The sequence below is a fragment of the Dermacentor albipictus genome, chromosome 4, assembly GCF_038994185.2.
Source record: "Dermacentor albipictus isolate Rhodes 1998 colony chromosome 4, USDA_Dalb.pri_finalv2, whole genome shotgun sequence".
NCBI classification, from domain to species: domain Eukaryota; kingdom Metazoa; phylum Arthropoda; class Arachnida; order Ixodida; family Ixodidae; genus Dermacentor; species Dermacentor albipictus.
This window is the reverse complement of record NC_091824.1, coordinates 88,963,386-88,977,278: the sequence shown is the minus strand read 5'-3', so window position 1 is coordinate 88,977,278 and position 13,893 is coordinate 88,963,386. Positions and strand designations below refer to the sequence as shown.

Below are 13,893 nucleotides of genomic sequence, written 5' to 3'. Positions count from 1 at the left end.
TCGCGCTGCTGACGGTGCACCAGCTGTTAGATGCACTAGCGCTTATCTGCACCATGCCGAGACGGTGGACCTGCGTCAGCCTGTGGTGATCCAGACAAGCTCAAAAAGCAGTCCGGAGACTTGACAAAGTAAGTAATGTAGTGTTTGCGCAAGGTTAACGGCGAGATTTCTGCCGGCCAGCCAACTTTTTGTCAAATCGGGATACACTTTCCTGTCCTTTTTCTTCGCTCGCTCTCTTGTCGAGTCGGCTCACAGGCAGCTTACGGGAGTTTCCCGTGAGATACGATCATAAAGGGCGAGTATTCGTGGCAACCTTGTACTACGGGTCCAAAGCAACATGAAAAAAAAAGGCAAAGGGGTAAATGCAGCTAGGTATGAAAATACGACACGTTTATTTATATCCCTAAGCGAAGGTAAAATAAAACACGCGCGAAGTAACAGCTCTGCCGATGCACTCCTTTAATGACAAAAACTATTGCTTAACATTGGGACACGTGGGATCTGTAGCTGTGCCCCTAGGCAGTGTATTAACTCACTGAGTTCCGTTATGCTTGAAGTCACTCGGTGCATAATGTGACATCCTTTTTTTCGGTGGGGAGGGAAGAGGCGATGCATAGCGTAGAAAAATAAGATTGAAATGAAATAAAATGCTCCAGCAATCTGGTAACAGTGTACGCCTTTCATGATTTACGTAAGAAATCTTCAAAAAATTGCAACACGACTGCATCATTTAGGTGACTTGCACTTTTCGAAGCGATGTATGCAGTAACTATGCACACGACCAATTCAGAATTGTGCGGGCATCAATTGTTTTAAAGAACCTTTATCCCGCCACACAGAAGCCCTACGTTCCGTTAAAAACGTGCCAGCTATACATATATATGCACAACCAGGTAATGCTTGTCTGTAAGTACATGAACGATGTTTGAATACTGTACAAGCTGAGCCTAAAGATGCTCAGTGTAGAAAAAACAGTAATGAGCAGAAGAACGCAGAGAAAAATGAAGTATAAACCATGAATTACAATATAAAATATGATAAAGTATAACGTCATCCACCTCATACAAACGTCGTCCAACATACAAACTCGAGTCAATATAAAATACTTCGCACAAACAGACATACTAGCTAGTCGAGTACTGTTGTCGAGTAGATTCGTATATAAACAACTTAAGTGCTAACAACACGCGCTGCTCCTTGAACTTCGCTGAAACCGGGCGCACGTCAAAAGCTATATCCAACCCCTTCTACAGGAGCGTAGCGCTCTTCTGACGTACACAGTTGGGTGAATCCTAATTAGAACGCGATTCCAGCTTACTTGAACTTATGACAACATTGGCGCTTCAAAGCCAGTGTTAACAAAAACAAGTTTGCATTAGAAGATAAGCCCTGCTAAGGCGAAAAGAATCGCGTACAATAAGCGCAGTCATGCTGATTTGTCGCTAATGCCAGGGCTTGTGTCAGCCGTGTTCAATGGCCGGTTGCTAATCGGATTATAAGATCGCTTTTACAGCCGTATCTCTTCATACTGCTCCAAAAAAAATCATTCAGATAGCCTCACTTTCATAATAATAATCACTCTCATAATCACTCGTGCATACATCTTATGCCACATATGATTGAGCAATTGCGCCTCCTACAAAAAGCGAGACGCTTCCTACTGCTATTGATGTGCCACTTTGGATGCTTTGATGATGGTGATCATGTAACTTTCAGCAAAGAATCTCGCGGCTGTATGGAGCCAGAGGGATTGTTTCTTGTTTGACAGTGCCGACAAAAAGTATATCATTGAAATCAAATTCACACGTGAAGTTAGAACAATAGGTATTACCAGGAAGGTCATACTTTCTTTTATGGAAACTCACTGGGAACAACGTCCTGGTCAAGGGCACGTATTGTATAAATAAATATATCTATTTGTTGGTGACGCGCTTTTCGGCCATCTGACTATGTATTTTCCGGTGACCCCGCTTACGCGGAGTGGTTCGCGACTTCTCAAAAGTCTGCAGCCGTTCCTAAAATGATTGATGGTGCACTAAAACGTGCTCACTGATAAACTACCCTCAACAATGGAGCAACAACCATGCACACAAATCTGTAAATGCAAGCAAGGAAGAATAAATGATAAAATATGTTCATGCCGCGGTTACTCAATCACTCATAGGTGAAGGTTTTGCACGCGCAAAAGTCACCTAAAAAATTAGGCATTTTGGCACCTTTGCAGAACACTCGGATGTGCGCCATATGCGCAGTAGTGTCGCACTGACTGTCCTTTGCAACAGGAATTGGAGTTTCTTCGAACTTTTTCAGTTCAGAGTCATTTCGACGTCTTTGTCAATGGTGTCGAGAGAGGCAGAGGAGTCGGTCTTGCCAAATATGAGCTCTATTTCTTCTAGGCTCTTGCCTCTAGTTTCTGGCACAATAAATATAAACAAAATAAGCGAGCCTGCCAGAAGTCCCGCGAACATCCAGTACGTTCCCGCCGCAGTCATGAGCTTCACTAGATCGTCGTAGCACTTGGTGACCAAGAAGGCTAGTGCAAACAGGAACGCCGTGCAGACACCCGTAGCGAAGCCTCTGGCCCTGAGCGGAATCATTTCTCCCAACAGCACCCAAGGCAGCGGACCGAGACCGCTGGCGTACGATACGAAATAGATGGCGATGGCGAGCAGGGGCAACCAACCGAAGGAGTCCAGAAACTCTTGACCACGAGTCGCTTTCAGGTGGAAGGAAATGCCCAGGAGGGTGAGACTAGCACTGGATCCCACAGCAGAGACGATGAGGAGCACTTTGCGTCCCAGTCGGTCGGTCAGCACTGTGGCGACGAAAAGCACGACGACTTGGAGGGCGCCAACAATGATGGTGCAGTCGTCAGCAGCAATGGACGTTCCGGCATCTTCGAATATGTCCTGCGCGTAGAAGAGAATGACGCAGACGGCGGACGCCTGCTGCATGAACATCGGCAAAAGCGTGCAGAAGAACGGCTTGTAGAAGTACGGCATAGTTACGTCAAGCAGGGCGAATGGCTGCTGGTTGGCCAGGTTCGCGTCGATCGCGTTTAGTTCCTCGGCAATCTTGGGACCCTGGTAGAAGTGGAGCGAAGCGATGGCGGCCTTGCGGCGTCCCTTCTGAAGCAGCCATTGGGGCGACTCGTGCACCCAGAAGAGCGCGAGCGCCATGATGACGCTGGGCGCGAGGCAGAAGGCAGCCAGCCAGCGGTACGAGAGGAACTTGCCCAGGGCGAAAGTGAGCAGGATTCCGACGCAGAGGACCGCATTGGCACCCGTGTTGAGCAAACCGCGTATGTTCGAGGGACTGATCTCGGAGATGAAGACGGCGACGGTCAGGGCGGTTATGCCCATGGCAACACCGGTCAGCACTCGGCCCACGAACAGCAGTGCCGTGGACGGCGCGAACATGATGCATAGCCAGCCGGCCATGAACCACGCTGCGGCTGCGAAGAGGGCCCCACGTCGACCAATCAGGTTCACCAGCTGACCTGCACAATCAGGTAACAAGGAGAAGAAGACGAAGGTCAAGAACTTTGCTGCTGTAAGGAGTGTGGGATTCAATGCTGCAGCTGCGAGTGGACGTGTGCGTGTCTTGAGTCTGCAGGGTCACATGATTCTTGACCACATACTTATTTGGGCATTTCCTACAATATGGCGACATACATGGCTTGTATTAGCTCGACCACCGCCTTCACTATTTCGCACAGCAATGAACATGTTCATGAAATGAATGCAATGTGCTATGACCTTTAGCTTGTACTTTGATGGTCTTGCTGTGGAGCTACGTATGAACCTGTCTCTGTAAAGAACCTGGATTTATGCTTTGTTTAGTGGGCATGTAGTATATTTTTCGAGCCATTAGGACATCCAGAGCATTATGAGGTCTTTTGGAGCGTGCTAGTGCAATAAACCTTGTAACTGTAGTACCCTACAGACGATGTGCGTGTTCAATGTCTTTGCTGTCGTGCACTATAAACTAATTTACATCCTTATGGGTCCTTATGGGTATTCTTGTGTCTATACCTCACGCCCTTAGAGCCCCCAAAATGGGCATTTTGCGTGTGATAGAAACGCTTACTGAGGGTGGAAATCCCAATAATATACCCTCAGTAACGTCATATCTTTATGGGCATAATTACAAGAATACGTAATTCAGACAGCCTTATAAATCTAAGTTAAGAAGATTATGAACTTTTCTCCACGGATAAGCTAACATTTGATTGAATATTTACTTAACGAAGTCAGATACCGCTGTATGCTGGGCATATTAGAACTTTAAGTTGGATAGCGTTTTTACCGCCAGTGGACGAGGACAGAAAGGAAACGTCAACAACACAGTGCGCTAACTTCAATTCTTTCCAAGTAAAAAAAGATTTTCAATTTCGAAAAACAACTACAACTAAAAAAATATCAGTGACCAATAAAATATATAATACAACGTGATATGAGCCAGATCTACACGAAATAGGCACAAATAAATACTGTAAAGCCAACATGATACGCATGCTATGTTAGAAACCTAGAACGTTCCATGTATAAAAACTTCAACTGCTTCTCCGATAGAACAATCGCACGTACGTAGACGCATTTGGTGCTGCAACGTAAAAAAATTATGGCGTTTTACGTGCCAATACCACTTTCTAAAAACGAGGCACGCCGTAGTGGAGGGCTCCGGAAATTTCGACCATCTGAAGTTCTTTAACGTGCACCTAAATCTAAGTACACAGCTGTTTTCGCCTTTCGCCCCCATCAAAATGCGCCCCCATCGTGCTGCAACGTAACATCTCTAGATTCTACGATAATTTCCGTTGTTCTAGCATTAGTATTGCCTAAAACTGGGAACCAATTAAACTTGGTTGTACACCTGCACTGTTTGCAGTGTGCAACCAGATGCCCTTACAAGCACCGCCTCACTTAAAAATCAAGCTCCCGCATATGATCCTTTCATGAAAGCTGCATCTAGAAGCAGTGTGCTGTGCGCATGTGACGTGTGGGTTACGATGTTGAGTTTGGCAGCCGCTTGGTTCCTGGTCAGCGACCGTCCTTTTTTGTTGTACGTAACTCTAGCAACTTGTGAGATGCAGAAGGCATTAGACGTAAATGTATGTGTCAGCCAAATTTTTTATGTGGTGTCACACACCATGCACGAATGTTAAACTATCATCCTCTGCCTCGGAGTTTGTTGCTGGTCGTATTCTACCGCTTCGGCTAAACGCCGTGCCACCATTCATTGATATTCAAGCAAGGGCGCCAAATCTTCGGCCTGTTTCACGCTTGTGGGCAAATGATAACAAATGAAAGCTTCTGTGTCAAAGTTGTGGTAAAACTTAGTGGAGTTCACTTAACTGAAGTAAGATTTTGAGGAATGCAGCTTTATACCGCTAATTGAAGAACGCTGTCCTCGATGTGGTTCGAACATTCCGTCAGCTCCTTCGATAGGTGGAAACCGACTGTAGTTGATTTAAGAGGAAAGCGCTAAGCATTGTTTTCCCTGCCGCATTCCATTTCCCACCTCTCGAGTTCAGTGCTCCACCGCAATGACTGTCCTGAAAGGTTTCTGCCCTGCATCGAAAGTGCGTACACCTCAAGCAGTTCTTTTTTTTACGCATGTGGATTTAATGTCCTTCAGAACTATCGGCAAGATCGGCACGTGGAAGAGCATGCGAATAAGTGGCAGCGCTGTTGTTGTTCGCTAGCCGGAATGATCCTCGCGGCCTTTTAATATTGATGCAGCGCTCTGGACACATTGTCACTGCTGTAATGCTGGCGTTATAGCGCGAGCAGTGTTATGCTTGGGGCAGGAACAGTAGCGAGCAAAAAGAAGTTTATTCACTAGACAGCTTTTTCGCGGTCTTGTGTTCTAATCACAGGATTTTATGTCCCAGTGGGGAAGGAGGGGGGGGATAAAAGTTTTACAACCAGGTGTTCCTTAACGTGTACGCAAAGCTGAATACGTTAGCGTATTTCTTTCTTTCAACTAGCTTTCCGTAAGGTAACGGAACCCACGACCACCTAGCAGAAGTCCGCAGCCACTCAGCAACGGCGGCTAGTAGGCTTTTTTTTTCTTTCCAGGCACAAGGCGAGATAGTGCGACAATCCCTCTCATTCTTGAGTTGAGAACGTTGTATGACGATGTTTCCGAGAAGAAAAATGCTCTTGAAAGATGTTTCACAACAAATGTGTTTTAAGCTTTTATAAGACATAAAACGTTCTTTCTACAGTCGTTGCCCCAGCCACTTACATATGACACTGAGCTCAATATTTCACGACTAAAATGCATACGTAATTTCTGTGGTTACTATTTCCGCACTGTGTTTATGTGTTCGTGCTTACAAAATATTGACTAATAGTTTGGTTCCTTCCTGAAATTTAAGTTTTCTAAACAGAGGTCCGGTAATTACGTTACATTAAGCAGTAAAATGTTATTGGCATAGGTTGAGAGCCCGTCACTTAGCGCATTCCTTTAGGGTCAGGCTTGAAGGCAAGCAAGAAATCCCTCTTTTATTAACATTTGCTCCAGAATACCATATACAAGAAACTCAATTCGAGGCACGATCTTCTTGTTTAATTTACCACCTAGTGCTTCACGACAATGTGCCTTGCAGTACTAGACCAGCGCCTGGTATACTTTCAGGGAAGTGCATTGCGCGCCGAGTGTTGCTTTTGTCGTAGTCTCGCAGAAAGTGCTACGAGATGCGTCGCGAACGCATATGCTCATGCATGACGATCACGCACCTGCGGATATTGTACCCGCCTTTGCGTCAGCGTGTGAGAACGATTAAGCGCAATAAAATCCGTTCAAACCACTACCATGCAGCAACATCTTCTTGCTCCTTGCCAACAGCGGCGTGCCATTGTTCCTTAGCACTGTGTCTACGTCAAGCACTGGAATGCGTGCGCTTTTCCTTTCGCAAGAGACTACGTTGTTTTATGTAGCCTTTCGGTCTTTACTCAGTATGCGGTTATGAGCAACACACATAGGAAAATAGGTTGAGGGGGTGGTCCGGAGAAATGAAGTGCTGTGGAGTTTGCGTTCTGAGATTATTATTCTACAGGTCAGACACAATCTTTCATCTAGACTTACAACTTAAGGCTCCCATACAACATAGGAGATCAAAAAAACGCGCAGAAATTAACGCTGCACAGCTGGCTGCAACAGTCTGAAGTTTTGAAGGGATTGCTTTAGGGTCCGCTGCAACAATGTAGCCTTTTGACAACGCATTCTTTATGCTATACTATAATGTGGGAACAAGAGGCCTGCTAGCAGTGGGGAAGCCAGGATTTTCTTACGGGTCAACTCTCAGAGGTAGAGCGCCTTATATAAAGAATTCTGCATCGCGGCACCTTCCAGATCTTAATGAACGAAGAAGACAAAACACCGCCTCAAAATATTTAGTAAATTTAATGTTTCCCACTCCTTCATGGGAGCCGAATACAATATAAGACTAAAAGCGATGAAAATGCTAGCCTAAAGATGTCGTATGAGGTGACCGAGACGCCTAGCTTAGGGTGACCGAGACACCTATTACGAGGTGCCTGAGAAACCATGCAGTAGGCTTTCATAACTGTATGATACTAGCCTATGTCTAATCACTTTCCCATTAAATTGCCCTTTTTGACGGGTTTTCAACATTGCGAAACTGAAAAGCGCATTCTCACCACCGGCGAGTCCACCGAACGCAGCTCCAAGGGTGACGAGAGAGCCGAACCAGCCACTGTCAGAGGCTGAGAACTCGATGCTCTTGCGGATGTCCGGCAGAGCGGGCGAGGAGTAGGTGCAAGCGTAGCCGAATGAAATCGACGCCATGTACGTTGTCGCCACAGTGAGGTAGAGCCGCCTCTTGGCGTCCTTCTCCGTGCCGGAGCATGCAGTAGGAACGTAGGCATCGTCGGTGTTGGGAACTGCACAAAAGAAAGACAGAACGTTATGTTGGAAATTTGCTTCACTATAGGCAATTTGTGTTTCGTCTTCATTCTTAAATAGATCTGCCACCCGGGTTACGCGACGTGAACAGACCATGTTGTATCGCTTGTGGCTCATTGTCGTATTTACTAAAACTGATGCTTTCCTCACTGGAGTAGCTCACAGCCCTACATCTGTTACATGCACCTGTGTCGAGACACAAAGTTCCTTTGCTTCTATTCGTGCTATAAATTCAAACAAGGCAAAAGTTCACAGGAATGCGGGGAGTTGAAGTGATTCACAGTAGTAGAAAAAGGAATATCTCTGGAGTCGAGGTGGACTCGTCCGTCAATCAGATAATATGTTCGTGAAGGATTGGCTCGATAAATAGGTCATGACAATTAATCTTAGTAAGTCTAAAATACCATTATTTGCCCGCTGTCCTAATCCCCTTGTTTTCTCTAGCAGTTTCTAACACACCTATTGACTATGCACCTTCGTCTAAGTACCTGTCCTGGCGCGTATACATTGCTAACGATACTTCATCAGCTAACCAATATCTTGGATTCTTGAATGCCATTTGCGCCACGCACCTCAGCATGTAAAACTGCTTGAATACACGCCAATGGTTAGACAAAAAAATAGAATATAGATCCGCAGTATGGGACTCAGATCAGTCATACAGCGCGGAGGCACTAGAACCCATTTTAAATCATGTTGCCAGATTTATTCACGCGTCATATTCTTCCGAGATCACCGTTTCATCATTAAAAGCCCAGTGTGGAATATCGCCCCTTTCCTCCCGTTGTCGCGCTGCTAGCTGGTTCTTATTTCACAAATTATTTTACATCAGCAGCGCACCCAACAACGCGCACCTTTCACATTTATCACATCGGTCACCCCCTTAAGGTCTCTCGTCCACGTGCCCGCACCGTAAACTTTAGTGCTTCATTCTAAGGCGAACGCCTCTAGTGGCTCATACCACCAATAGCCTTCAAAAAAAAAAAAAGAAAGGAAAGGCGTCGCCCGGTTCAATGGTAGAAAGACTATCACCAGCAGAAATGGCTCATATAACGCCCCCCCTCCCTCCCCTTCCCGAGCAAGCAAAAAACGCACTGGCTCATCCCTCTCGTAAGGCAGAGGCTACAACCATTCAGCAAAGTGAAACATGCAGTGCATATATTCATTGCAAGCATGCCTACATTGTACAGAAACGCGACGTCTATTCGAGTAGCAAACAAAACAAAAAAAAAGAACAGGTGACCTTCTCAATGGCTCATACCCCCGTAAGGCTGAGATCACCAGCGCTCAGCGAAGGGAAGCGAACCACACATACATTCACTGAAATCACCTATACTGAACAGCATGCGTTTCAATCCCCTTCTACACGCCGTGGTTGCTCAGTGGCTATGTGTTAGGCTGCTGAGCACGAGGTCGCGGGATTGAATCCCGGCCACGGCGGCCGCCTTTCGATGGGGGCGAAAACGCTCGTGTGCTTAGATTTAGGTGCACGTTAAAGAACCCCAGGTGGTCGAAATTTCCGGAGTCCTCCACTACGGCATGCCTCATAATCAGAAAGTGGTTTTGGCCCGTAAAACCACATAACTTACAATCCTCTGCTGAGAGAATGAACGTAAGATCGAAGAGAAACGCCATCGACGCGAGTCTGACCCCGCCATACGAGCGTGCGAAGCCGCAGCTAAGTCTCAAAAACGATCCGAAAAAGCCAAGCTGAAAGCAGAAACACGACAATGCGAGATGGTGCATTACCAAATGTGCAGCAGGCGTTAGTCTTTACACGTTGCTGCCGAACTTTTTTTTTCCGAGCAGCCACCAACTGGAACGGCCTTCCCCACAACATTATCATCCTCATCTGCTCTGATTGGTTTCGTCATTCCGTTCATCTCGGTTTCTAATAGTATTTGTGCTTTATCCACCACGCAGTGTGCGCGTGCGTGCGCATATGCGTGTGTAACATTTTTGTAACAATTACGTTTATTATTGTCTTCTTCCCTGTAGGCGCTTACGTATAACTACCCCTTATGTAACACGCCTCGTGAGCGGGTCATTAAGGTAACAAAATGAAAAAGAAAATGACATGTCTTCATGAGAGAAACAACTTGCTCTATGGCGAAGTCTTTTCGTCGGAACCCCTGTTTCAGTGGCACTTTTTGCTACTTTTTGCAACCGTTGCTGCTCTTCAAATATTTTCAAATGCCTCCCGCTGCCGTTGTACCGGAGGCATGCAATTTCTGAGATCATGGGACTTGCTTCTTCATACGCTCCTCTATGCTCGTTTCCTTTGAAGCAAATAAACTGAATGTATCAAGAAAATATCGCAAATAACTCCAAGAAAATTAAGCGTCTCATTCGAGCCGTTTCTGCATGGAGTCAGAAACGTCTCGAATGACGTCAGAAACTGGTCCCCAAATATTAACTTGAGGTTTCCTGGTACCAAATCATTTTTTCTGTATAAAAATAAGATATTTTGTTTCATAAATATTTAAAGTTACAATAAATGCTTACTATTAACCTCGTAAAGCCCTGCAGTTGAGCACAAATTGTAAATTTACAGGGTAGTTATGTAACTAAAATCAAATATTCATGGCTTACATGACTGTGACGACCACATATCTTTGATGCGATAAGAAACAGGTTAGAATTATTTAGAGAGTGAGAAGACGTATCGTGTTACACGCCACTGACCATTTATATGAATTAAAAACATAACATAAAAAAGTCAGAAGTTTTTCTTGGCATAGCAACCGATGACGCTTGACTGACTTGAATAAGACTCCGAGCAGTAGTATTTGTTGTGTTTCAATCAAAGAAATGACGTGAGAAGACGGCACGCAGTAGTAAATTATCCACCTTAGTTAAAATGGTGATTTCCAATAAAAAGTCCATGAAAAGTAAAGACAGGTGCACCAACCGTGCTAGAGCACGTCATCAATGCTAATTGAAATAAACGTATTACCTGATGTTCAAAGTCTACGCGTATTTTATTCGTGGCGAAGTGTTTATTGGCCCCACGGTAACCATTTTATTTTTTTCACATTGTGTAACACGAAAAGAAATTTAGGGCAGTTGTAGTCATTACCACAGCTTCACGCAATGCCGAAAATAACAAAAGCGAGGAATTTAACCTGCTGTTATATTAGCAGGTGCGTCCAGTAACGCGAACCGCAAATGTCACACAGCCGCCATGGCTCTTTTCATCTCTAAATGGGTGCCATCAGGCGTTGCAGTCAGGCTGTCGTACTCGCCAAGCTCTCGGCGCAGGTGTCAGGTTGTGTATCGCCCTACTGTTGTCGATAACGGCTGCCGCAAGCTACACGCAAACTCGCAGATTACGTGAACGGAGGGTTTAGAGCTTTGTTAGCGAGCGCTTCTAACCGGTTGAAGCAAGCATATATGGCAATTTCTATGTTTTGTTTAACAGGGAGCCGGGCGATAGATGTCCATCATAGAGCCATCGGTAAGGAGTACTCGTGAACCAAGGCAGGAAATGACCCGCCACAAGGTGCCACGTAGATCCGCACGTTGCGCTGCTACGATATAGCGTTACGAATATCAAGAAATAGTGCGAGAGACCGCAAATATTGAAGAAATAAAAATGCTCAGCGCACCTAAAATCTTACGAGTCCCTGACAGCGTAATATGATGGCGCCTGTGCATGCGATAACTCGCAAGAGCAGAGATGCAACTCTACCCAGTAGCCTTGGGGGAGCGCCGGTTTCTGTGTTGGCCTTGCGCTATTTAGCACGGCAACTCGTCGCGATAACGGCAGCTCGACGCAAGGGGCATCTGCAGTAGGATCCTTTCGTAGCAAATTAAGTTTTTGGCCGAGCTTGTACACGTTCATGAGCCGGAAAAATGGCACGAAGAAACAATGAAGACAAGAAAGACACCAGAAAAAGTACTTGTAATGTCTTTTTTCCTGTCTAGTCCTTTTTCCTAGTCTTCGTTCTTCTTTCATGTCCTTCTTACTATTCATGTAGGCTCTTCTACTTTGCAGCGCTAAAGACAAACAAGACGGGGTACCAGTGCCTCTGTAACCATTGTGTTATCGATGCCCTTAAGCCTCTTCTTGTCCGTAGACATATTGTATTGCACGTTTAACTGGCTTTCTTTTCAACAGCTGTCAGTTGCTAAAGTTGAGAAAGCTTGGTTTGTAGAGTAGGATGAATTTCTCTTGAACTGCAAAATATTCATGTTAAGGAACTCATATCAGCTCCATTATTAGGGGGCTTCTGCTATATTGAACTCAAAGTAGACTTTGCTTTCGTATAAACTTCGCACATTTTGCGGATTTACAAATAACTCATTTGTTTTCTTAATATACTGCTCTTCGAGAAGTCGTATAAATAGCTTTCTTTTTATTGTCTCCTACTGCCCTTCGGTCAGCTCCATTTATGAAGTAACTACCGTAGAAAGGCAGCCGCACAACGGCGAAAGTTTCTGTTGAATCAGTATAAATTTACCTTAATTCAATGCTTGCCTAGCAGTGGGATTAGGTTTGCTGAATAATGTCCTTCCATTTCACGCATAAGCACGTTGGCGAAGCAGCCCCAAGGGTACAGGAACTTCGAGAAGCGGCAATCACCGCTGTTACGTTCTGTGATCCTGGTGTTATCCTAGCTTCTTCTCACATCTCAGAGGTGAAGGGCATAGCACTCCCAGGTTCGGCTCCGGGGCCACCGTACCACTGTGTTCTATAGCTGGCCGTTGTGTGCCCCTAACCTTCCGAGTTTAATTCTGGGCAGCAGCCTCCGTTCCTCCACTCGTTTCTCGGAGCGCGTGTTCTGGAACGCTGCCAGCGTCCCAGTGTCTGGCGCTTACAGAGACGGCGTGGGCAGACTCTCGGGCGCTCCCCGCTGCTTGCGACACCATAGCGATGAGCATAAGCTGTGCATGCCAACCGCGTTATTTCGTTGCAGGTCACTAGTTTCATTCGGCGTGTGGGTCGTATGCCTCAGGACTTTTGGTGACGTACTGACGAGCGTGCGCTTTTATCGCCCCGATTTATTCATAAGTTTGCGGTTGCGTTGCTTGCGGATAGAGCCTATATCCGCAGTAGATTGAATAATTGGGTTAGTTGGCAGTTCATTGTTGGAAAAATTGAGCGCTGTGACAGTAAACCATGAAAGAAGGGGCCATTATTATTGCTGTGACTCATTACTGCTGTGAGTATGAGTAAGTGAGTTCTTCGATGCGTCCTCTTTGTTAGCATCTTGCCATCGCAGCGCTCCAGTTTCCCAATGAGCCGCTCACTTTTCCATTCCTTTCTACGCGGCACCGCAACGGCTCTGAGGGCTTTCAGCAAGGTTTCACACTTTCTAGTGGTAGATAAGTGAACCTGGCGAAGAATATGATTTATGGTGTGCAGAACATCTACTCAAGTATTCATATGCATTTGTCCTCCGATGTAAAAAAAATGGCAGAAAAATAATGCACGGGAACTAGCGTCTCGGGAGGCCAGTGTCTAATCGCTGTACCCACCACGAATAAACTTGGGCAGATTGTCGTAAGGGATAAATCTTTAAAAGTAACGAGAAATGGTGGAGTGAGAACTGATCGACGGCGCGTGTCGGACCAGACGCTGCGTTCAGAGATGAGAGATGACGCGGACTCCTGTGCAAAGGTCGCACACTCAATGCGCTGGGTTATTTCAATCACACTCCTGCATTTGTTGAGCCTGCGCTGGGCATAGAAATGCCATAGTTTGAAGAATAATTTTCGGAGCTGACGGGAAAGTCAAGGTTGGGGGACTCGTACTGAAGGAAGGCGTAGCGAAATGTTTATGCAGGTGCGGTGGTACGCAAGATAATGGTTTGTCAGAATTGTCAGAGGCGAGAGGAAAAATTGACAATTACGAACACAAAATACTACCTTCGTTATGTGAACTTTTACCCATTTACCCATTACATCATTTACATCAATTTACATCACTTACCCATCCCTTGTAGATTCAGATTA

The 13,893-nt window shown here is 45.6% G+C and overlaps 1 protein-coding gene across 3 annotated transcripts in view; it reads right to left on the bottom strand.

Annotated features, from left to right (window-relative positions):
* Positions 1-369: 369 nt before the first annotated feature.
* The window catches only part of LOC135901152 (facilitated trehalose transporter Tret1-like), an 84,757-nt gene continuing 71,233 nt past the window's right edge, over positions 370-13,893 (bottom strand). For all 3 annotated transcript variants that reach the window (XM_065430808.2, XM_065430807.2, XM_065430804.2), the window contains exons 2-3: positions 7,671-7,913; positions 370-3,499 (exon numbers count right to left, since the gene is read on the bottom strand). In XM_065430808.2, the coding sequence (XP_065286880.1) occupies positions 2,307-3,499; positions 7,671-7,913 (1,436 nt within the window). In that variant the 3' untranslated portion in view covers positions 370-2,306. The remainder of the gene's footprint in view (positions 3,500-7,670; positions 7,914-13,893) is intronic.